The sequence below is a fragment of the Aedes aegypti genome, chromosome 3 (genome assembly GCF_002204515.2).
Source record: "Aedes aegypti strain LVP_AGWG chromosome 3, AaegL5.0 Primary Assembly, whole genome shotgun sequence".
NCBI classification, from domain to species: Eukaryota; Metazoa; Arthropoda; class Insecta; order Diptera; family Culicidae; genus Aedes; species Aedes aegypti.
In genome coordinates, this window is record NC_035109.1 from 164,665,153 (window position 1) to 164,691,741 (window position 26,589).

Sequence of the window (26,589 nt, forward strand, 5' to 3'; positions counted from 1 at the left end):
TATAGCCTTTTCGTGCATTCTATACGATTGAATTGATTCATATAGAATGATGTATAACAAAAGTTATACCAACCAAAATGTTGACTGGGATCTGTAGTCGATTGCAAAAAAGTTTGGGTATTTTTTCTTCATAATTGCAAAAATGGAAGATTTCTCCTAATGCTTCCAAAACTCAACTAATAATATTCCCACATAAACCAAAAGCTTTTTATGTGTAACCTTCAAGAAGACATGTTGTCATGATGAGAGGGGTTCCAAGAAATAGGTCAGATGAAGTTAAGTATCTAAGACTCATGCTAGATAAGAATTTAACTTTCAAAAATCACATTGAGGGCATTCAAACCAAATCTAACAAATATGTAAAATGTCTCTATCCACTTATTAATAGAAAATCAAAACTTTGTCTTAAGAACAAGCTTTTGATATTCAAACAAATTTTCAGGCCAGCCATGTTGTATGCTGTACAAATATGGACTAGCTGTTGTAATGCCAGGAAGAAAGCTCTGCAGAGAATTCAAAATAAAATTTTGAAAATGATTCTGAGGCTTCCTCCCTGGTATAGTACCAATGAGTTACATAGAATATCCAATGTTGAAACATTGGAGCAAATGTAAAATAAAATAATCAATAATTTCAGGCAAAAATCGTAACAATCTTCTATTGCCACGATTAATGCGTTATATGTTTAGGTTAAGTTAGGTTAAGTAAATTGAAAACGTTTTTTTTTCTCTTATAAGCAGGTGAAATTAACTCACCTGTAAAAAATCTGAACTACTACGGAAAATGAAATGTAATATGTTGTTAACAAAATGTTAATAAAATCTTAGATTTGTTTTACCAAATTAGGATGATAGTGTTGCCTAATAACACAGAACACCTAGATTTAAGAAATAATGAATGTAATGTTTGGAATATTCTATGTAACTCATTGGTGAAACACTGGAACAAATTTCAAATAAAATAATGAATTATTTCAGGTAAAATCGTTACAATCTTCCATTGCTACGATTAATGCGTTATATATTTAGGTTAAGTAAATTGAAAACGTGTTTTTTTTGTCTTATAAGCAGGTGAATTCAATTCACCTGTAAAATTCTGAACTGCTACGGCAAATGAAATGTAATATGTTGTTAACAAAATGTTAATAAAATCTTAGATTTGTTTTACCAAATTAGGATGATAGTGTTGTCTAATAACACAGAACACCTAGGTACAGTGAGAGGCAAAATAAAGTGCCCACCTTACCAGTTTTCGAATTTCTCTCATTGATTTGGTTCAAATTAAAGTTAACACACCTAAATCTTTTGTGATATTTTATTTTTGATGTTCTTTTAAAGTTGCACTTACGAAATTTTGATAAAAAAAAGAATTTTACTTAAAGAAAAAGAAAATCAATTTGTATTGAAAAAAAAGTAGTGACAAAAATAAGTGCCCACTTCCTTCTTGGCCCCAGAAAAGATGATTTAAGAAAAATAAAAAGCAATTTAATAGTTAATGTGTCCTCCTTTGGCCTTAAGGACTTGCTGGAGGCTCTTCGGCATGCTTTTCACCAGGTTTTGTAGGTGTTGTGGATCTAGTTCTTCCCAGGCGCGCTCCAAGGCTTCAAAATAATTATTTTTGTTGGTAACACCAGTTTTTTCAACCCTGGCATCGAGAATCGCCCACAAATTCTCGATGGGGTTGAGGTCTGGGCTTTGTGGAGGCCATTCCAGCGGTTTAATCCGACAAGACCGGAAAAAAGACTTGGTCTTCTTTCCAGTATGCTTCGGGTCGTTGTTCTAGAGAAATATGAATTTCTCTTCAAGGCCCGTCTGGATCAGCGAAACCTCCAGATTTTCCAGCAAGATGTTAATGTAGGAATCTGCCATCATTATTCCGTCGATTTTCACGAGGTTTTCTACTCCACTCCATGAAAAACACCCCCAGACCATCACATTTCCTCCTCCATGCTTCACCGTTCCTTGGATGTGGTGCTCTGCATCACACACGAGCCCGCCGCTCTCGGTTAGACAGCTCGAGCTTCAGGAGCGCCACATCCAAGGAACGGTGACGCATGGAAGTGTGATGTGATGAAATGTGATGGTCTGGGGGTGTTTTTCATGGAGTGGAGTAGGAAGCGTCGTGAAAATCGACGGAATAATGACGGCAGATTCCTACATTAACATCTTGCTGGAAAATCTGGAGGTTTCGCTGATCCAGACGGGCCTTGAAGAGAAATTCATATTTCTCTAGAACAACGACCCGAAGCATACTGGAAAGAAGACCAAGTCTTTCTTCCGGTCTTGTCGGATTAAACCGCTGGAATGGCCTCCACAAAGCCCAGACCTCAACCCCATCGAGAATTTGTGGGCGATTCTCGATGCTAGGGTTGAAAAAACTGGTGTTACCAACAAAAATAATTATTTTGAAGCCTTGGAGCGCGCCTGGGAAGAACTAGATCCACAACACCTACAAAACCTGGTGAAAAGCATGCCGAAGAGCCTCCAGCAAGTCCTTAAGGCCAAAGGAGGACACATTAACTATTAAATTGCTTTTTATTTTTCTTAAATCATCTTTTCTGGGGCCAAGAAGGAAGTGGGCACTTATTTTTGTCACTACTTTTTTTTCAATACAAATTGATTTTCTTTTTCTTTAAGTAAAATTCTTTTTTTAATCAAAATTTCGTAAGTGCAACTTTAAAAGAACATCAAAAATAAAATATCACAAAAGATTTAGGTGTGTTAACTTTAATTTGAACCAAATCAATGAGAGAAATTCGAAAACTGGTAAGGTGGGCACTTTATTTTGCCTCTCACTGTACAAGAAATGAATGTAATGTTTGGGATGATACTAATAAAAAAAAAAATAAAAAAAATATCAATGGTATTTGGAAAGTATCGGCACATTCCTTGAAGAGTAACGGCGGAAAATTGTCGATACCGGAGCCTTTACTGGTGTCCAATTATTGCAAGGCAGATAATAGGGTGATGTGCTAGTATCCATCGTATTATGCATTGATCAGTGAGAACTGCAATTTTCCCAGTATTGCAGTGAATGATGCTGATAAAAACCGATGCCTAACAATTCTTTCCCAAAACGGCTTTCGCATAGTACAATAAGATTTTGATAAATCTTGATCTCTTTTTGGAAATAATGCAAAGATAATGCATCTTGCCGTATTCTCAATCCGTCGTATCGTTTAAATTTCTGTCGCAATCAGTTTCCAGATTCGTCTCACAACTTACGGCTCACTGTTATATAGTGAGTGGTCAAAACACAACATATCAACGCTATAATAAAATATTCTACTAGAATATATAGATCTACGGGCATCTCCCATCATCCCTTCAGCATAATGGAATTTACAAATTTCCATTAAAATTAATTGTTCATCATCAAAATTCAGCCCAAACATATGAACACAATTCCTGTTGACCGTACAATTATGGCATTTGCTCACAGTATAGCGAAAACAACACAATCAAAGGAACCGTATTTTTACGTCGAGCATCGCGCACACAAGCTTTTTTCTCTCAGTACGATGGATTGAAGTTTGTTTATTTCTCAATTAAACGTGGTCGTCGATGACATTTCAAAAACAAATTTCGTGTATTATAGAACTTTTACGGCGTGTGCTTGGAATGAAATCCTTCAATGAAGAAGTACGAAGGTTTTCCATATTGAAAATAAGTGCCCGGCAAAGTAAGTCACACAGGGGGCCGGGAGGAAACTAGTATCGTAAAGTGGTGTGACTGGTGTCGATCGTGCAACGATTGTCTTCGTTACATGAGTTTTATTTGCGTTATAAATGTTAACACAGTTTATATGTTGAAAACAAATATATATATGTGTGTTATATTTAGTCCGTTAAATCGTCCTTAATTATGTAGCCCATATGTTGAACTTGTCGTTCAATGTGAATTGGTTCCCTACTGGTGAGTTTGAGAACTATCACTCAAACGATTGCAGATTGCATACCTAAAGGCGCACTCCACTCAGCTCGACTCGAGCTCAGCTCGACAACTTGAGAAACATGAAAATCCTTAAACAGAAAACCCTTTTCCACCAATGAAAATTCAACACCAATCTGAATAGAAAACCGAAAACCAAAATCGAACCAATCAAAATTTAGATAATTAAAAAAATAGGCATTGGCTCCATCAAAAGGGGGTTGGATTGACTTGTCGATGATATTTGAGTTTATTCTGGTGGAAACCGTTGTTGAGTAAAGGTGGTTCCAAGTGTCGACAGCAAAGTATGCGCGTGTGACATCTGAAATACGGTGCAGTGAGTCGAATATAATTAAAGTATAGTAAACCTAGTTCTAATTATTATTATGAAAATTTATTGGCTTTTTTCAGTGAATACAATACCTATACTCAGAGTGAAAGGGAGTAATTTGCATTCTTTGCAAATAAAATCATGAGTTATGAGCTTATCAACATTCTCCACGCAATACGTAACAAATTCTTCAACAGGGTTAATTAGAGTTTCTAAGTTACAGCGATCGGTGGTGAGCCACTGCTAAAAAACTACATCTTCTTTGTCGCTTCCCTCTAAAAGTGAGATTAGTTCTCCTGTAATATTTTCTTTGGAAATACAATTTTCACATTCTCGAAAAAAACAATCAGTCGTTCAAATTTCAAATTTCTGCCTGAAAGGCAATTCCTAAACTGTTAAGCATTAATTTCATTAAATTCAATTCTAGAAGAGAATTTAATGGGGTATGGATAAGGTTGTTACTTTTGAATGTTTGCAATACTGTTGTGATATCTTTCAAACCATAAAAATCCGTCGGATTGCTAGACGGAGTTAACTTTCTCATAGGCAGAGACGAAGTCCATTGATTGCCTTCATTTAAAAAACATAATCACTGTAAAATTCCGTTTTTAATTATTCTCAATAAAAAAAAACACAATATATTTTCTGATTCAAGCTCATTTATCACTTGAAAACACGATCATATTTGACGGTTTAGAACAAAATCTCTGAAAACAAAATTTCCGTTTTGGACTTGAAAAATTCGTTCTTAGAAAAACTTTTTCCCCTAAATAAGCCCAATTTGCATTGTATGGACAACTTTTAGTAAATTTAATTACGAAACTTTTTGCTAAAGGATGATAAACATCTGAATCTGTTTTTTTTTTTAATCGGCTTTAAAGTTTTGAATCTTTTTTTTTCAATGTCGAAAATGTTTTTTTTTTATTTTTTCAATATTTTTTTCTAAAACTTTAGGAAATTTCACGACAATCCTCCATACAACACTTTTTTGTAGGTCTTACCGTTTTCGAGTTATACGGGTTTATAAAAAAAAGTAAAAAAAACTTTGACCCTTTCCAAATGTTAGTCTAGATCGATTTTGAAAAAAAAAAAACAAAGTATGTAAAGTATCTTAGTTTCATATAGTCTTCGCATCCAGAAAGTTTCATTGAATTCTGAAGGGGTGCTGCCAATCGCGTGTCGAGTTGGCGTGGATTCCGTCATAAACGTAACATCCAGAGCGACAACACAAAGCGGTGCACTTTGCTTCAAGTCATTCGCAGCGATCACCCATCATTTAGCACGATAGATTGGTACTGTGGTAAAGTACTTGGCTCACAATCTGAAGGTTCATGGTTCGATTCGCGCTCTGCAAATTTGTTTTTTTTTTGTTTTCATTTTATCGGGTTGACTGACAGAATTATGAATAGATCCGAAACGGATGCGTGAATCATGATTTTCGAGCATACAATGCATGATTTCGAGCACTCAGCTGCAACTTGTGTCGCGTTACGACAATCTGACTCATGATATCGTGAGTCTAAATCATGGTGTATTTTCATAAGATGAAAATACACTGGAATCGTGATAGCCGGGTGCATAATCATGATTTTGGATTCTGATTTCTACCCGTGTATTCAGCCAAACCATGCTTAGAGTGACAGCTTCGAATCCCGGTTCAGTTTGGGATCTTTTCGTGGTTGGAAACTTTTATATCTTTCAAGGACAAAACTTCTTGTCTCATGTCTTGTTTGATGAAAGCTCATTCACAAATTTATTAACGCTCAAAGGGATGAATGGGTGTTCTTAAAATGTTACAAATAAGGTGTGGATCGCAAGTAGTCGCAAACATTCAACACAATTTCAAAAATATCAAGTTGAGCCCACAAGCGATTCGATTTTTAGAAATGCCTTACAATGTGTTTAATAATCATCTGGTGGTTATGGTATGTCAATAACTAGCATAAGCGCTTATGAAAACACTAAGCTGAGAAGCAGGCTCTGTCCCAGTTGAAACATAACCCCAGAAATAGAAGAGAAAGTTAAAGAAGGACGGATGAATTACCGGAACAATTGGTGTGGTATTTGCTGGAGTATAAAAATAAATTCAATTTTAAAGAATCCGTGAAATTATAGTTGAGAAAACAATCGAGATGAATTTGGAAGAACTGCACGAGTAATTATTTCTAAGAGATATTGCTGGCAACAAATAGCAATGATTCCCTAGTAGATCCTATTTAGGAGTTCCTAATAAATTTCTTGGAAAATCCCTGTAGAAACTGTAGAAAAGTTCTTGGTAAAATTACTCTACAAATGATAAGAAGAATAATGGATAAATATGGAGGAATAAAATTGTTTAAGAGTAATCTATGTGTTAGCTCTCTTGAGGAAATACTGGAGCAATTATACTATTAAAAAATCTGTGAAGGAATTTCTGGTGTGAGCGGCAACGCGGATGGTTTTGACAGTTAGCCCATACATCTTCTGTCAAAACCTAACACGCCATGTTGCCGCTCAATTTGTTGTTGCCCAGAGAGAAAACTTATGTGCACATCAATGATCTGCGCCACCTGAGTAAATCCAGCACATTAAGGACTCTCGCCCCGCGAAAAGGTTGCAAAAAGGCTTTTATAGATATTGGTGATGAGTGGATGTGGGTAATATCCCGAGCAAAGTCGAAGAACAACCGCATAACCAATTTTGCGCTGCCAGATCGAGGATGCCATCGACGGGTGAATGACGTCAAATGATTGTAATCTTGACTCGATCTTCATAACTAACTGTAAACATAATTAGTTATCAATGTTATCTATCTGTTTCAAATGATAACACAATAAGATATTTCTCGCATAATCTGAGATAACGCCCTAAAAGCCATTGGTAACCATGTGTGTAGCTCGTTGTTTCTAAGCAAATGAATGAATAAGCATACAAACCAACACCACTGGTAGGTAGAAAATGATCCATTCTTCACCATAGAGTTGTTAAATAACATGTAAATCCATTCAAATGCTCAGAAACAACATGCTACACACATGGTTACCAATGGCTTTTAGGGCGAGATCATAAGTTATGCGAGATTTATATGATATCTTTAGTATAAACTTTTGTTATCACGTTTGTTATGTTGCCTGCTTATTCAATCAAAATGAAAACAAACTAAATTTCCAAATGCATGTTATCGTATAACACAACTTGTTATCTTTTTGTTACCCAGCTTTGCTCGGGATACTGCATAGATGAAGAAGCGTGCGTTATGCCATTTTTGTTCGTAATTAAACTCTAAATTTCGCGGAATTCCGTTTTATTCCGTTTGTTTCCAAATTTCCGCGGAAATATTTTTACAATTTGACGAAACGAAACCTTAAACTATAAATTCCGCTTGTTTGAGTTCCGTAGAATTCCGCGGAATTTCGTTTCGAAGCGTGTATGACGGAATCTTTCAGTATTTCGCATACCGTTAGGGTGAACCCAAACTTCTGTACGGGAATGTATATCTGGACCAACTCACGAAACGCGAAAATTCACTCAAATTAAAGTGCAAACCAAACCCTAAAAACAATATTTCATTAAAGTTTTTCGCATTCATACCCCCCATTGTTATGGTTTGAAAAAATAGAAGAAACAATAGAGGAAGTACATTTTCCTTTAATCCATATTGAGACAAATCAACTTTGATGCGCCTGCTGTACTAATATTAAGAGACTTCATTAGTTTATCAGTGTATATCTTCTCATCAATTTCAATCTACGGTTTTCAACACGTTACTGCTCCCATTTTTTGCAAGCAACTTATTCACAGCTGATGTAACCCCATTTTCGGGCACAGCCATATAATGAGATTGTTTGCCCAATTGACAAAATGATCAGCAACGACAACTTGGCAAATAGAAACGTATCTGCAGCTATGCAGAGCTGCTACTGCACCAACCAACAAGATGTAGCTTCCCTACTCAGTGGGGAAAACCGAAAGAAGCGGGTTAACGTTTTGCATACATTTTTCTTTTGGGTCGTGACTTGCAATTCAACTGCTGCTGGTGGAATGGCTCACTTCTTGTCCTTTGCGTGCATATAAATGAGCTATGAATTTTAAAGCAGTATGCATTATGTACTGATATCGCGATATATGTACATAGTTTTTTTTTTGCTTTAAAGGTGAAACATTGCACGAAATGACATATAAACAAACAATTGCTGTAGTAAACATGGTGAGTTTGTTAATCACCTGTTATAATTGTGAATGGATTAATTGTTGTCTCAATGTTAACTGCAATGCCAAACGACATTGAGCAATTTCTCAAATGATAAGGTTAAGATACAAATTATAGGGAGAATGTAAGAATGGTTATCAGATACCTACATTAAAAAATCAATATAATTTTGATTTGATTGACAAGATGTATCGCCTGTTTCTGTTACGAGCCTACGACGGTCAGGGAACCTGGTCACTAGAAATCAGTACTGGTAGGGATCCGTTATTGTGAGAAGACTTGTTGGAAGCCTAAATTTCGTTCCGTGCAGTAAAACATGCGACAGCAAAGATTGACATCACGTCGTCTTCCATTTTCACTGACTAGGCTTCCGTCAGTTTAGCAGCCAAATGTTCACATCACTGCCCCGGTTTCCGAGTACCATCAATCATCGGATCATAATTTGCGAATACATCATAGGAACGAACAAGCCTTTTTCGTTGTGATGCTGCGTGTTCTGCTCAGGCGGTGCTGCTTAATAAGAATTAAACTTGAAAAATAAGACTAGTTGGGGAAAGATAACACGTGTAGAGTTTAGAGCAAATTTTTAGACTGAAGTTATTGATAAATTATGATAAGTCATGTAATTTGCCCATGAATCCAAAATTTACAATAAAAATAAAAATGGTAAGGTTTTCATTACGTAATTATTATTTTTTTAATATTGGTTCAAATTGTTAATGTCTTGTTGAGAGACATTTTTAATTATTTTTATTCGTGGTTTTGCTTATTTTATTTTTTATCAGTTATTTTCCTAGCAGCTTTTTTACAATTTCACTGCACGAAGAAAACATTTTTGTGATAAAATACAACCGTCTTAATTTTGATTTTATTTCGGCTAAATTGATCTGGAAAATTTGAAAATTTTACATTTTAGGCAAACATTTTCGTTTAACCATCAATCATTCGTTCACCGCATTTTATCGCTCTTTCCATGAAACGGCAACGATACCCATAGGAAAAACGGGCCTATAAACGGTGCCAAAATCATTCAAAATCCTTTCGAATGGTGTCGACACAGGGCTTTGCACGATTGTGTTACTGCATCGTTCGTGTTTGCTCCTTCGGGACGGAATATAAATTGGAAGTAAATTTCGAGATAACTTGTGGCCACTTTGGACACGGCAGCGAACGCATGACATGGCGATAGTTTTGATGGGAACGTCCTACGAGGTTGGTCACTATCGACATTTCTCCAGACATGCTAAGCTGATTTGTGATGTGATAAATTACTGTTAAGTATGGAAGTTTATTTTTCCTGCCACGGCATGTTTCGTAGCTAAACTTGAAGTGGTTGCCTTTATATGGTGAATGCCATTAGTAGGGATGGGCGGGATATAGTGAGCATATCAAGCATTTGGTCATGAATAGCAGTTAATTAAGCAATATTAATGAACTTTATCTTCAAATTGATTTGCAGAAATTGACTCGCAATAAGTCAAAGTGTTTGTTCTTGTTGAATTTAATGCCAAACATCGCTCATGGAATAATTCTCAAAGTAATTCCAACGGCAGCACTTTATTCGATGAGTGCTCTTCAGGATATTCCTCAATTCAATACCCTGATAGCCCTACTAATGTTTCCTCTTCTATGATTCTATGATTGATTTGGTCTTAACCGACTCTAGTCACCTTTGTTGCCAACTGGTTACTTATGCTGATTTTGATTTCGATCATGTCCCTGTTACATTTCAAATATCCCATGAAGCAATTCTCAATCCTTTCAGTTCCACTTGCAAATATTTTTGAGTCGACTGGATTACGTATGGAACATATATCGACGGTAATATTGATGCTTACATTTCTTTACGAACAAAACTTGTTATTGACAATGCTCTCGAAACATTAACTAATTCCATTATCAAAGCAAGAGGCATTGAATACCAAAATGTGAAGTAAAATTTGAATCCGTGTTTATAGACATTGATCTTAAACTCTTGATCTGTCTTAAAAACGTGAAGAGAAGGCAATTTTAACGCACTCGCAATCCTGCTATGAAAATTATATGACAGGATGTGCGAAAAAAAAAAAAGATTTTCTCAATGAAGAAACAAAATTTTTTAAAACAAATTTTCTCGATTGAACCCTGGCTATAAACCTTTTTGGAAATTATCTAAAATTTTGAAAAAAAAGAAACTTAGAATTACGAAAAAGCTCAAAAACTTACTATGCAGTTTGAAAGCGCGCATAATTTTAATTTATGACTCACTAGTCCAATTGAAAATCAAGTTACTCAGAAAGAATGTTTTTCAAATTCCTGGTAGACTGATTTGGAAGGAGTGAGAACTAAACTTATTTAAACATTAAAAATAATGAAAGAATTTTCTACATTCTCATCAAGAAATTGGTTGGTATGTTTAACAAATGTTTATGTTTGGAATTTATTCCTAACAAATAGAAAAATGCCAAGGTTGTTCCAATTTTAAAACTAGACTTAAATCCTGCAGAAGCTTCCAGTTAGCATCCAATCAGCTTGCTTTTCTCTGTCAGTATTTTTTTTTAAAGGTCATTTGAATCATTCGTACATTCGACCACTCATCAATTTTTACGTGTAACAAATTGATCCGTTCCAACAAATCTGAAGGTTATCCTTCTGGTCTTGCTCTTCTAGACATATTAAAAGCATTCGACAGTGTTTGGCATGAAGGTTTGATCGTTAAATTGAAAAACTTTAATTTTCCAACATAGAACATGTTAGAATAATTCAAAGTTATCTGTCAAATCGTACACTTCAAGTTAATTATCAGAACTCTAGATCTGAAAGACTTTCTGTAAGAGCTGATATTGCTCAAGGCAGCATTTAGGAACCAATATTATACGATATTCTCACATCTGACTTACCTGAGTTCCCTCAGGGATGTCGTTTGCGGATGACACAGGCCTCTCCGCCAAAGGACGAAGTCTGCGTGTCATCTGTAGTCGATTGCAAAAAAGTTTATTTTTTCCCCATGCTTGCAAAAATGGAAGATTTCTCCTAATGATACCAAAACTCAACTAATAATATTCCACATAAACTAAAAGCTTTTCATTTGAAACCTTCAAGTAGACATGTTGTCACGATGAGACGAGTTTCAATAAATTGGTCAGATGAAGTTAAGCATCTAGGGTTCATGCTAGATAAGAATTTAACTTTCAAAAATCACATTGAGGGCATTCAAGTCAAATGTAACAAACATGTAAAATGTCTCTATCCCCTTGTGAATAGAAAATCAAAACTTTGTCTTAAGAACAAGCTTTTGATATTCTAACAAATTTTCAGGCCAGCAATGTACCAATATGTACTAGCTGTTGTAGTAACAGGAAGAAAGCTCTGCAGAGAATTCCAAATAAAATTTTTGAAAATGGTTCTGAAGCTTCCTCTTTGGTATAGTACCAATAAGTTACATAGAATATCCAATGTTGAAACATTGAAACAAATGTCAAATAAAATAGTTAATAATTTTAAGCAAAAATCGTTACAATCTTCTATTGCCACGATTAATGCGTTATATGTTCAAGTTAAGTTAGGTTAAGTAAATTGAAAACGTGTTTTTCTTTTATAAGCAGGGGAAGTCTACTCACCTGTAAAAAATCTGAACTGCTGCGGCATATGAAATGTAATATGTTATTAACAAAATGTTAATAAAATCTTAGATTTGTGTTACTAAATTAGGATGATAGTGTTGTCTAATAACACAGAACACCTAGATATAAGAAACGAATGTAATGTTTGGAATGATACTTATAAAGATATAAAAAAAATAAAAAAAATAATTGCTTGTGCAAATACTGTTAAAATGACATCTGAAAAATCAATGTAAGTAGAAAAATAATTTCTATATTTTATTTTGAGGCACATTTTGAGACACTTCATCGTATATAGTACCTTTGATGATGAATACTTACAGGAAGCATTCCAATCGTATACTGCAGAACGTATTTACCTAAAAAGATAAGAAAAATAGAGGATATAATACATTTTAGGATCGATCGAACATACTTGCTTGGTAAATAATTTGAGGGTTTTTTGCCCTGGTTGTGTTATTCGTCCTTATAGAGGACGTCAGTCAAAAAAGTACGTTCCAAGTTATACTGTTTGGTTTTGCGTTCCCTTGCGTTATATATCAAGTTTTATTGTTTTCAGCTTTGTTTCCTTGCATTTCGAGCAATACATTATACGACGTTTGTTTTCTGAATTTATTGAATGGCTTATATCTTCTTTTTTATCCGTTGAGATATGCAGTTAAATCCTTCATTTTTCATGAGCGTGTAGAGAACATGGATTAAATTTTATGCATTGAATAACAATTTTTTTTTGGAAAAACACCTCCAAAAGTGTTTGAAGTTCACATAAACAAATATTTAAATTTAAACGACATGTAAAGCAACTGTCATTGTGAATTCACATTGCTTGAATTGAAAATCTGATTTGAAATTGAGTTGAAATCAATGCACACCTTTGGAGTATAAAAAAACATACGATTTTACATAATTATCAATCTGATTTTGATGCAAAGTGCACTTTTCACTTATCTAATCTAAGCGCTTGCACAGCCAATATTGAAAAGCATCCTGGAAATACCTAAAATAATTCAGATATTTTCTTGTCAGTATAAATATTTGCAGAATATCAGCGATATGATACAAATATTAAAATGGCCAGGCCCACTGTGCAGACTTTGGAGTTGAAGACAATTGAAACAATAATGACAATTAGGTTAACCAAGCATGAATAAACTAATAGACAAAAAAATTTCAATTCGAGAAAAGAAGAAACGGGGACAACCGTACCAACCGTTTCAATTCAAGGTTAATATATCGTTAGGAATGGCGTTGCTCAGAAAGTTAATGCACACTCCATTGTTGTTCTCCTGGGTTGGGACATAGGCATTTCTTCCTCATGTCCTGGCTCAAGAGCCTTGATTTAAGTGCCTTTGCTCGCTCATGCAAAGTGCACTTTTCAGTCAGATTACAAAATCAAATTATTATGCATAGAGTTTTAAATGATGGAAACCACAAATTTCAATCTGCATTTAAAATTACATGACTGTTCTTTGTAAGCAAAACTAATATGGCCGACTAGTTTGTTTTTATTTACGTGCGGCGTTAGTGTTCAGTGCTTTCAAAAGTCAATTTTTGCTTGAATACGCACGTGTCACACGGCGGAATATCAATTTCATATGCAGGAAAGTTCCATTTGATCAAAAGACACCGTTTGTAAATGTGAACTGCTTAGTAAAGTGCGATGTATGTACATTCTTATTAGATACAAGCACCCCACAACCTAGCAAATGGTGCTTATTTTTATCGGTGACCATCCAACACGACCATCTTCGGGACGAGTTTTATGGGAAACAATATTATTACTCTACGAAGAAAATTAAGGAGAAAAGCTTATTTGAAATAATGTATCCAAACCCAATCTGAAACAAGCATATTTTTATTTGGTGCCTCTGGGAGATGAAAGAGCATTTTGCATCTACAAACCATTGGAATGAACGAAAAGGAAGCAAGCAACGCAAGAGGAAAGCCTGCACGTAAAATTCAATGACGTTTAAATTTACACTTTGGAACCGTCTTCTTCAGTCGTGTAAATTTTAAAGCCGACGTAATTTTGAGTTTATTTTCATGCTCCAAATATGTGCATGAAATAAACTCAAAATTACATTATTGTTTTAACTGTGTTGAAACAAATATGACAAACACTATTTCAAGTCTATGTGAATTGATTTTCATATTTTGGCACAACTCATCTCAAACCAAACGTTTTTGGAACATAAATAAGTATGTTCCAAACAAATTTGAATGAATCACATAAGGAATATAGATCATTGCATGCCTCTAGGCTTTTAACGTTACTTAGAAGGTTTTGATTTTGATTTAAAAAATGGCTTCAATTTGTAAAAAAGCTATTCGCTATGAGATTTGAGTTCACATTCCAGTTCTATCATAACTGGCCTCTCAAGAACAAATGACGAATTCTTCAAATCTTCATCAAATAGTAATCGTAGAACAAACAACCAAATAATCTTCAAAAGCATTTGAGACGATTTGAAATCGATTTAGTATTCAAACAAATTAAGTTATTTTTTTTTGTAAAATGAGGGAAAATTAGGAGAAAACTCCTTTTAACTACTATTTGTGTTGATATTAGACAAATTTGATGTTCTACAAACTTTTCATGAATTAAATTGAGAAAAGTTATGTATATTCAACTTAAGGTTACGTTTAATTGGTTGAAAATTGACCTTCAAGTTGCTTCCACCACCTATAATCTTAATATTTTTGACTCAAATTTTGAGGTTTCTGTTTTTATGTGATTAATAAACTAATAAAAAATACAAATTTTTGGGTTTGACAACTTTTGAAAAGACAAGTTGCACACTAATAAACATGTACTACAATAATGATCCTCTAGTACAGTGATTCCCAAACTTTTTTGACTTTCGCCCCCTTGTGGCCAACATATTTAAGAATCGCCCCCCTAAATTAATATATGTATATAAAGTTTGTCAAACTATCAGGTTAACTAGTGTAGTAATTTGGCCATGAATCGCAAATCAGTCCGATGCATTTTCGTCAAAATTGAGTTGATGTTTTTTTTTTTCAAAATATTGTTAATTGATCTCTCAGCTGCACTAACAATATCACAATATTTCTTCAGTAAAATTAGGAAATCCACTAAATTAAATTGTCCCGTAACGAAACGTATCCGCATATCAATCACATTACAGATTTCTGCAACATGTTAAAATAAGGAATAAGGTAATTCAACGAGCTTTTATTTTTGATTCTATGGAAGTAAGTCATGGAAGAATAGTGTTTTTATTTGCACCATTCTCGATCGTCGATTTACCGAGCTTGGTAACTTAAAAACATCAAAAATCTTATGGGAGTCAAAAATATAATGACTTTTTACTTCTCCCTTTTATAATTTTCGCCTTCTTGAAAGAGTTGGATAGTGCTTGACTTTAAAGAAAATAAATATTTGTATCAGCCATATTTGAAACTTTCCGTATTTAGCAATTAGTGATTTTATCCATTGTACCCGATTTTTGACCGTCAGATTTCACAAAAGATTCAAAATAGGTGGTATTATGAAACCAAAATTCCAAAATAAATGCCGATTTTGTTTTTGCGAAAACACAGATTCCACCAATAATAACATTAGCTGCCTAATCTTAAGTACCCCAACAAAAAGTAACTGAATATATGCTCTGATTTTGAAATAAGTTCCAAGAAAATCCAACAGCTCCAACAAATGTCTCGGTTCAGAAATACTTCCAATGCATCTGTGATTAAAAACTATTAAAATCTACGTTAAATTTTGATAAAATCTTAGTATCTGATTCATGTTTGAAAAATATAACCATGTTGTTTTTGACATTCATAAAGAATTTTCTTTTAGGATCCAAACATAAGTATGCTTAAACGTACAACCAAATAGAGGTAACATAGTCATATCTCCTATAATTTGTATGATTCTTTAATTTCATTACTAGTACTTTCGCCTCCATTCTATGCGTTTTCGCCCCCCAAATTCAGTTTTACAAATTTTCGCCCCCTTGAACCCGAAAATCGCCCGGGGCGAATTCACCCACTTTGGGAATCACTGCTCTAGTATGTCACTACTACAAGATATATAATGATTTAAAAATATATCAAATAACAAAATTTTCCACAACTAATGGATCACCTACCCTAGATAGCTGAAATATGTCGATATCAATGGTACTTTATTTAAAAATATACGCGTTACATGCTGGATTGACATACATCACACTATATTTCAGAGTATTCGAGAGTTAAAAGGTAGGTATGATCATAAATAACAGGATTGGCCTATTTTGCTTAATGACGTTTTTCATAAGATCGTTTGGCGTAATGGATGTTTCGCATGAAGCAGTTCATACAAGAACAGGTTATGCAAAACGCCCTTATGTGAAAACTCCTCATGCAAAAAGTCGTTTTACGAATTTCCACCTCGCATATATAACTAAGCATAACTTGCTCAAAATAAACTACAAGACAAGTTTTTCGAAACGAAATTTTTCATTTAAATATATTATTTTTATAATTGTCTTAACTCAGTTTACGAACTTCGATTAAAACTGTAACAATAATTGAATGCACATATAAAGTCTTCTCCAAATTATTCGTGAATATAACATAGCTATAACAGATATCATTTCAATGTTCGGTGAGAACCTTTGTTGCACTATATTATTGTAACAAAGTGATCTACGATAATGTGTGAACTGTACTCGGTTATTTTTCACGCTCAGCTGTAGCACAAATATACGTCTTTTATGCTCCTAATAAATGAGAGTTAAACATTAGAACTCAGAACTAAATGTCACAAATGGAAACATCTGTAGGACATTTATTAATCCCATGAAAAATTGCAATTCCTTTGAAAACATAAAGAGCACCTTGATGTCATGATTCCTTCAAGAGTTTCTGGGAATTGCTTATGATTATCATTTTTCATCATGTGTGTGTGAACTTATGTACTCTTTTTATTCGCAATGATTTTTCCCCCTACCCTTCAAGTTGAACCTACGATAAAAAGTCTAAAGGCAATAGGTCAAAAGGATAAAAAGAATAGAAAAGAAGGGATAAAAGGACCAAAATCTTTTTTATTATTATTTGTATATTTCATCCGACTTTTGAGTCTTAATGAATAAAATCTTAGAACTAGTTATAAACATATTTTTTCAAAGAAAGATAAATTTCCCTTTCGACCTTTTGTCTTTTCGATGTTTTGTCTGTCGAACTTTTGTCCATGAATCCTACAAATTTGAACTGACATTTCTTTTTTTTTTATTTATTTGATTAAATCATCTGATATTTGTCTTCATGAATATACTTAATAGTTATTGTAGCATCCTTGAATTAGTCACGCTCCTTTTAAGGCATCCAGAACTCTCTACAAAGTCAAATAGCTCTTCAACTAAGGAAAACGTTCGCAAACATGTGGTCAGTGGTTCGTAACAGCCATTAGATATGCGGGGAAGTGTTGTCAACATAGTTGAAGACCTCAATTGCCTGCCCATTGTACGGAAGTTGACACGAGTTATTGGTACTCACCCAGTGCACATTGGTCCCATATATCTAGGAAGACAAAAATGATTGCGCCTGAACCGTCAGTTTTAGATATATGGTGTCTTCGGGAAAGTTTCTCCATATTTTTCAGTTATGTGAAATTACGGTGTCCCGCATGGTTTACGAGATCAGAATATAAACTTTTTTTGCTGACGTATTTAGGCCTACACAATGTTCTACAATGTTTTATAACAATCTATTTGGAGCAACTTTGCCGAAGAACCCACATTTCTATCTCTTATGGTTTGCGAGTTATGATTTTTATTTAACAAACCAGTCTAGGTGGTACTGAAAAATCAGTTTTTTCCTGAAAATTTTTTATAAGATAATTTCTCGCAAAAACTTTGTTCCGAGCACTTTTAGATCTTGAAATGTCTGAAAAATATGGATAAACTTCGCCGAAGACACCATATATCTAAAATTGACGATTTAGGCGCTATCATTATTGTCTTCCTAGATATGGCTTTGGGACCCATGTGCAATGTGCAATTAAAGTGTAATGTATTACCGGCTAAACTGTTTGATTCAAGACAATAAACGATGTGATATATAGATTAATAAATAACTACACTTTCCTAACAATTTTTTCCTATATTTTACCAATCATCTCCCAAACAAAATCTAATTAACTGGTTCAGTAGCCTTTCGACAGTGGGATGCAAGGAACCTTCGCTACTTCCGGAGCACACCCAACAAGAACATTTGCCCCACATTTCGCCGTTGCGTGATGGACAACGGGGGCAGGCGCATAGCTGTCGACGGCCGATCGGAAGTGCTGTTGTTCATGGCGCGCTTCATGAGCATGGTGTGGTTTGTGTGGCTTATACCCATAACCGTATCCATAACCATGGTGCTGATGATGTTCATGATGCGCCACATGGTGGTGCGGTTTTCTATGATGAGCCATCTGGTGCCCGTGGGCCTGATGTTGATGGTGCTGCTCTAGTCCATGATGCATCATATGGGCTGACTTATGCTGACCTCGTCTGTGATGCTCATGCTCAACGTGCTCGGGTTCGTGGTGTTCATGTTCATGGTGCTCATGATGTTCATGACCATGGTGCTCATGGGCATGGTGATCATGGCCGTGATGCTCATGTTCATGGCCGTGATGTTCATGTTCATGATGTTCGTGGGCATGGGGCTCATGTTTATGATGTTCATGTCCATGGTGTTCATGGCCGTGGTGTTCATGGCCATGGTGTTCATGTGCATGGTGATCGTGTCCGTGGTGTTCATGTCCGTGGTGTTCATGCGCGTGGTGTTCATGTCCGTGGTGTTCATGAGCGTGGTGTTCATGTGCATGGTGTTCATGCTCATGTCCATGATGCTCAGGAACATGATGTTCATGCGCATGGTGTTCATGCGCATGGTGTTCATGGGCGTGGTGTTCATGTGCGTGATGCTCATGACCATGATGTTCTTTATGTTCATGATGTCCATGGTGCGCATGTCCGTGGTGTTCTTTATGGCCATGATGCACTGGATGGTGTCCGTGATGAACCTTATGTCCGTAATGTCCTTTATGAACCTTGTGTTCATATTTATGGTGGGCATGGTGTGCTGGCTTGTGGTGCACATGCCCATGGTGTTCATGATGCTCATGGTGCTCATGATGTTCGTGGTGAGCATGATGTTCAGGTGCATGTTTATGTGCTGGAGCAGGATGTTCATGCTCATGGTGTTCATGTCCGTGTTCATGATCATGATGTTCGTGTGCGTGGTGTTCAGGTTCATGATGTTCAGGTGCATGATGTTCCGGCTCATGATGTTCATGATGCTCAGGAACGTGGTGTTCTTTGTGATCATGATGTTCCTTGTGCTCGTGATGAACTTCGTGATGCACATGATGTTCATGATGCACGGGTTTAGGGAGAGCATGATGCGCATATGCATGATGTCCATACACATGATATACTTTCTTTGGATAAGCAGGAAGTTTGATAACGTATCTGAAATGTATAGGCAATAATTATTTTATGCTAAAATCAAGCTGGCTATATGTTATTTGTAAGACGTTTACATTATTATAATACGATTTACGATGTCGTTCTTTTAGAGAAGGAAACAAATTTCAATCCTTCTTTTACATTACAATAAAAAACTGTCATTTACAGAGTAATTTTAGTACAAAACTTAAATGCTACCTTTTCCAAATTGAATGTGTACTAAAGATTAGTAGCTATCCGATATGACATATTCCATCACATTTTTGTTTTTTCATGAACTACGTTTTGAAAAGAGTCTAGCAGATATAGGAAATTTTATTAAATGAAAATTTATAACTCAAAAACCGCACATTTGATTGAAATGGTGTCTTGTAAGAAGTTGCTATATAAAAATCCCTTGGTTTGGCTTTATCTCATAAAATATAGCAAATTCCTTAATGCAACTTTCGGACGAAATGTTCTGCACATCTTTTGTGAACGTGTCGTAGCGGAATTTTTGTTTTTTTCCTAGTGTTTTAGTATAATAACTTAAAAAATTGTAACTGTTTTCAACTTTTTGTTTTGATTTATAAACCGTTTACATTTTAGCATGGCTATCTTTCGCATAAAAAATGCTCTTAACCAGCACAAGCAACTTTGCTGGACATTTTGATAACCTACAACTGATCTTTTTTTCTTTTGATCATATTTGATCACTTCAGTGTTCGTGCTGTTGTATTTTGTACACAAACCGGTAGAGAACTCTCGCTATTCGTAAAGAGTCGTGCAACGAAATGAGGCTTAACTAAAGAGACAAAAATACAAAGAGGCGGAATTTGATCATTTTGAAAATTATTCAACTAGCAACTAAGCCAAATCTATCACGCAGCACTGCCAATGTTGAACTCCACGCTAAAAGTGGTTCACAGGTTTCATGTGTTTGGTTTATAACCAATGTTATGAGTAAACAGTGGCGCGGGAAGTGGGTAGGACAGGTAGAACATGTACTACGCACAAAATACCTGGGTAGGACAGTCAAAGGTTTTTTCTTGTAGCCTTTTCTAGTTGCTGATTTTTGGCAATAATAAAAATTCAAGTTTTTACGGTACTTTTAAAATACTATTATTTTCCTGAAAATATTTTTATTTTCCGTGTAATAAACGGAAAAAACAGTTTTGAAATTATTTTAATACCACCAAGCTCTTCTTCTGTGATAGGTTAACAGTAGAAAAATATAAAAGGTACGATTTTTTATAATACACGTTAAATGAACCCCAGGCATTTGTAGGTTATATAAGAATACAATTTTTCAAACAACTTTCAAAATACAAAAGAGTTTCAAAAGTCATGAAAAGCTTACCTTATATGCGTGTTATGAGTCAAGGTTTTAGCCAAAACTAAAATCATTCTGATTTCTGAGCTACGAAAAAAATACACAAATTTCCAAAGTGTACCCCGTCTAAAGGCGGGGTTGAGTATTAGAGGGTTAAAATTCTCATGAAAACTTTTGCGATAAGCTGGGTCACTTCGGTGCCAAGAAAAAAACAGGGATCTCCCTTGAAATACTGTTAGAGATTTCTCTATTGATTTCCCTAGAAATTATCCCAGCGATCATTTAGAGGATGCCTAAAAGAATTTCTCCAAAATTTGCTCCAGGAAATCCTTGAGAACTCCAAAGCTACTACCTCCAGTAACTTCCTCAGATTGATCCTTGATTTGATCGAAAACTATCCTAGAATTGACTCTAGATATTTTTTCACTAATCCTTCAACCGAATTCTCCAGTTGTTACTCTAAGAGATCTTTCAAAGATTTCTACAGAAGTTCTTCCAAGCAAATCCTCAAACGTTCATTCGAGAGTAATCGAAAAATAGCTAAAGAACCGTGCAAAAATGCCACCACCTGTTCCTTCAAGAAGTCATTCGCGTTTCCTGCTAGAAATCCAAAATTCCTTGAGGGGTTCTTCGAACAAATCCTAGTATTAGTCCCATTGTTTTACAAAACATTTTTTTAAAAGTTTCTCAAAAAAAAAAAATTCCATACAATCTTCAAAAGTCCATTTAAGTTTTCTCTTCTGTCTATACTACAACATTTTTTACAATAATTCCTCCGATCATTCCTATAGAGACTCTGTCCAAAGTTTTCGATATTTTTTTTAAATTCATCTGATTGATTTTTTTATTATCCTGGCAAATTATCGAGGAAATCTTCTTAAACTTCCTCAAGAGTCCAGGAGTTTTCAGAGTTTCTTGTTCATCAAGGGTGAGTTTTAAACTCACACAAGTTTTATCAGTAATTACTCTAAAATTTTCTTTGAAAAAAATCATCTATTGGATTTACTTAAAAGAATCCTTCCCTGGAGACATTCTTGGAAGAATTGCTGAAAAAAAGCTTTCAAGACTTACTTGAGAAGAATTTAAAGAATTAGTGGAGGAACTTCTGTAGAAATATTAGAAGAAATCTCTGAAGCAATTGCTGAAGAGAAATCCCAAATAAATCCTGAAATATTAGAAAAATCCTTGTTGATTGAATTTAAAAACACGTTTTGACCGTGAATCTTGAAGGACGTGCCAAGGATATTGATGGATGAATCACTGAACGAAATCTTAAACAAGTCTTTCTTGGAAATTTTTGAAGAATTCCGAGAATTTTTGAAATAATCTTTAGAAAAAAATCATTTCTGTGGTTCCCCTTTAGAAATCCAAATTAAATTCTTAAAGTTTCCAAAAATAATTCTTGGAGAATTTGCTTAGGCAAAACTCGTGGATGAATTTCTTGGGAAATCATCGCTTAATGAAATCCTTTGGAAATTTCCGGAGTAATTTCTGAACACTTGGGAAAATACCTGAATTAACTATGTATTGATGAAATTCCTTTAGAAAATAATGAAAAAAACACGTACTGTAATACTTGACGTAATGTCACAGAAGGGTTACATAAATGTCTGCTCTGATGCTATAAAAACTCAAACTCTTATCCCCTGGCTCCTATTAGTTGTTGTTGAATCCTGATTAGTCTCTTTTCGGGCCATTTTTAACTTTTTTAAGTTCCCTTGTTCAGGCAAGAGATCTATAATTTCCTATTTCAAAGGCGCTCAGGCGCTGCCAGCACTTTAATAAACGAAAGCCTTCTCTATTCTTGCGGTAACGATTGGCATGAAAATGAGAAGGTAGAAGCAAAGGGGACAAAACCTTGTTTGAGAAATTCTTCTTTGAAATTTTTTCAATAATTTTTCATTCTATACAAATTGTATGGGAGACAAAAAACAAGCCAGTATTCTATTCTGTTGAGTGGAAAAAAATGAAAATATCGTTAGATCGCTTGAAAACATTGGAAACAGTAGAATTTCCTCAACTCAACTCAAAATCGACCAAAATGTCACTTACACCTGATTTTAGATTTGCGTTTGAGCCTCTCAAATATAGTAACTTTAAATTTCCAGTCCAGAATTTTTTTTTCTAAACTTCACTGTGCATTAAATATTTGTCAACGTTTGTCCTACCCATGGTTTCAAACGTGGATGCGCCTCTGTGAGTAAAGCATACTTAATGCAAAATATGAAAATTGCAACCGACACTCGTGTATTCAGAAAATATGCTACTTAAGAAGAAGTAAAATTTTCTTTGACGGTAACATTGTTGTGTGATCCATTTTCCGTTCGATTGGAATGACATTGACTGTAAATTTGGATTTCCAATTTGAACATTTCGTCTTTTTGTTTACATTAACGAATTTTGTATCAAATTGATGCGTTTTAATGCAACATTTTAGCTTTTTAAAGATTTGGGAATGTTCATAGATTAGGTAACAAAAACATTGACAATTTAAAGTTCGTTGTCATGCTAAACTGTAAGCGATTCAAAGATCATGACCAAAAGTTGAGAAAAATTACCGTTTTTTTTTTTGAGTTTTAATACTGAAGCACTACAAAAAAAATAGTATAATGTTACGACACGTTCACAAAAGATGTGCATTTCAATGTGAAGAACATTTTGTCCGGAGATTGCTTTGAGGAATTTCAAGTAATGTTAGTGGGTGATCGAGAACAAAACTTAAGGAACTGGTAGAACAAAATATCGTGGGAATACGTTAGGTAACATGAAAATAAGGTTTTTTTTTACTATCACATCCACTGAGTTTATTTTTATAATTCAGTAAAAAGTAAAAATCCTCATACTTTGCAATACAGCCTTGAATTGTTGAATAAGGCCTAAAACGAAGATACTTAAGCACAATCTTAGGCACCTCGAGTTATATAAAATATGGGCCAAAATGTCATATGCATGTTTATTTTATTTTTAAACTCGTAATAAATCAAGAATGGACGGCGTTAGGATTTTTTTTTATATCGAATATTTCAAACATTCGCTATTTCGGTCTGTTTTAATAGGAACATTTTCAACCCGTGGCTGATTCATTTCCAAGAGAAAATATTTCAATAAAATGCATCGTTTTCGAGTTATCAATTTTTAATTCATAAAAAATATTTTCTTTGATAGGCCCCTTTAAAAACGTAGTGTGGGAAAATATTCAGTCTGAAGATGCCATTTTATCACGTTTTAACTGGAAATGCTGTACAGCAAAAGCATCACAAACGATCACAAAAGTTACACGAAATGTACTTACCCATAGTGAGGCTTTGGATATAGTTCGTATTTCTTGGGCTCGTGTTTGTATCCATATCTGTGGGGTCAAGAAACAACAAGAATTCCACATTCAATCCACCGTCCATGTCCGAACTCAAGTTGACACATTTTGAACATACCCGTATGCCTGATGATGGCCATATGCGTGGTGGTTATGGTAGCTACGCGCAGAAGGTTGCTCACTGGCAGCTGTGTCCTGATCTTCGTCACACACTGTTTCGGTTTCCCCGTTAACTCCTACGATATCGGTACAGGTAACAGCCCGTCTAGATCGTACGACCGCAACTTCACTTGTACCTGCATTGGTCGTAGATGTAGTTCCTACGGTTTCCGTTGTTTCCGCGGTTGTAACACCAGATTCCGCATCCTTTTCGGTCGTTTCCAGAGTATTCACTACATGATCTTTATCTTCGACCTGATCGGCCACTTCCGTGCTTTCCGCGGGTTGCACTTGTTTATCGTCCACTGTTTCGACATCTGTCTGCAGTTCAAAGGTTGATGCTGGCAGTGCCCTACCGGGGGCAAGAGTTGCTACCAGAGCAACCAAAATCACAGCCGCGAGTTTCATTTTCGTCGTGCGTCGACTCGTCGAAGCGGGACGCAAATTTTTCACCAGACACGGACACTTCACTGACAAACTAAGGGCCGGGCGCGAAACAGGTGGACTTTTATGCGCTTTTTGGGTGGCATATTGATCAAAGATCAATGGACGCTGTTTTACTGTTCTTAAAATTTGTCGGTTGATAAGTGCTGCAATTTTTTTTAAACTTTGAACTTGTGTAAATACAGAAATCAATCATTTCCCGATGAAATAATGCATCCATGCATCTAGGAAGCTAGCTTCTATATAATGGATTTTAAATCATTATCTGAAAGAGTTTAATAATAAAAAATACTAATTGTGTATTCAACATGTCCACTTTGCTATAAGAAAAAAGCTAGAGCCCTAAGGATGATTCAATCATATTTTGATTTCGTGAATGTCACTGACCAAAGAACGGCCCTTGCTAGGTACAATAATCGCATCACCGGAATGTTTTTATTCTTCGCTGGGGCAGCTTTGGCTGGAATGCGCGCTGCGACAAAGTTTTGCAAGTATGCATTTATCGCTGTTTGTAAAACAGCTTTTGGAATAAACGACTACCATGGCTTGATCCAATCAAGAGGTTTTCCATTCGGTTCTGTGATGGACCTTTTTGAAATTGATCTTTGATTTGCATACTTTACTTTCAAATATCAAATGATGACCCAAATTCTAAGTGATTCGCCTTCCTAAACTGTATGTGATCATTCACGTGGTTTGTGATTTTAGTTCATTAACCTTTAGCTTCACAAGTGTACACAAGCACGTTGTTTTCCCTTCAATATTACTTATTTTCTTTAAAACTCTCGAAATGCCTTTCAAATATTTTGTAAAAAAAAATAGATTCTATCGAGAGAATGATAAGATGTATCATTTAGCAATTGCTTATCGCCACCATTATTGCCGGTGATCCGTTGCTCAAAACATAGGCACTCCTGAGTTTGCCAACCATTCAGAATTGCATTGTAATGTTCCAAATCCAACTCAAATAATGTTTTGAGGCCAATTATTATGAATACTTACAGTAATTGATATCATAAACCAAAACGTGCACCAGTTACATACTCATGTTATGGCTAAGAATTTTAGTGAACCGAAGTGACGTTGCATGAAATGGAAACGAATAGGAAGTTTTAATTCCTTGACATGATATTATGATGCAGTAAAATTTTCACTCATACGCGGTGGACAGCTTGACCTGGTTTGTCAACGTTTGTCCGTCTCAAGACATAAATAAGAAATCTACGGTGGGTGAAGGCTGTGAATTGTAATAACTCACCATTTCACTGAACTTTGGATGGTTAATCGTAATTTAACCGTTTGCGTTGCAATGTAATTGTTACGAAATTATCTTATTCTGAGCACCCACATTCATTAGATATGGATTTTTTATTCCTAATCCAGAAACCCACATTTGCATGTAGGCAATATATATTACCCATCTTATAGAACTTTTCTCTATTATCATCAAAATTGACGGAATCACTCGATTTATCGCATATCCTTAGTATCGATCTCATTGAACTTGTTTGATAAGGGAGATTAGTCCGGCATTTCTCGGATTCATCGACATCCCAGAGCCCCAAACCTATGCCAAAACCATTCTGTTTAACTAGTTCAATCTCCACCCTTTGGCCAATTAGCTGCAACAAGTAATGATTGGCTGAAGCCCAGACGGGCTAATTTCCCTAATTAACCTCGACACATCGCGTCTCGCAGGCTGGGTCTCGGGTTGCTACTTTCGTGGTGGGTGTGCAAACGAATGATTATTCCTGGAAGCCAACTCAAGCTGTTTACTCTGGAATCCGAACAAAAAAGGCCCCGTGGTTGAAAACTCATCCATCAGCGTCACAATGTGCAGA

The 26,589-nt window shown here is 35.3% G+C and overlaps 3 protein-coding genes across 6 annotated transcripts in view; all 3 read right to left on the minus strand.

The window, feature by feature from the left end:
- The window catches only part of LOC110679012 (zwei Ig domain protein zig-8-like), a 957,706-nt gene that overhangs the window by 404,276 nt on the left and 526,841 nt on the right, over positions 1-26,589 (minus strand). The gene's annotated exons all lie outside the window — the stretch shown is intronic.
- LOC23687921 (histidine-rich glycoprotein) lies at positions 18,152-19,228 on the minus strand (the record flags this gene model as incomplete). Its single annotated transcript, XM_021852880.1, has 1 exon — positions 18,152-19,228. A coding segment is annotated over one exon (1,023 nt), but the record flags the coding sequence as incomplete, so codon positions are not given.
- Positions 24,121-24,985, minus strand: LOC110678128. Its single transcript, XM_021850732.1, has 2 exons — positions 24,264-24,985; positions 24,121-24,181 (listed from the first exon to the last, which is right to left on the minus strand). Exons 1-2 carry the CDS (start codon positions 24,710-24,712, stop codon positions 24,121-24,123), a joined length of 510 nt encoding a protein of 169 aa, XP_021706424.1. The 5' UTR covers positions 24,713-24,985.

Coding starts and splice junctions, on each gene's coding strand:
- LOC110678128 (XM_021850732.1), bottom strand. CDS start 24,712: ATGAAACTCGCGGCTGTGATTTTGGTTGCTCTGGTAGCAACTCTTGCC. Junction 24,182..24,263: donor GGCCATCATCAGGCATACGG/GTATGTTCAAAA, acceptor TTGACCCCACAG/ATATGGATACAAACACGAGC.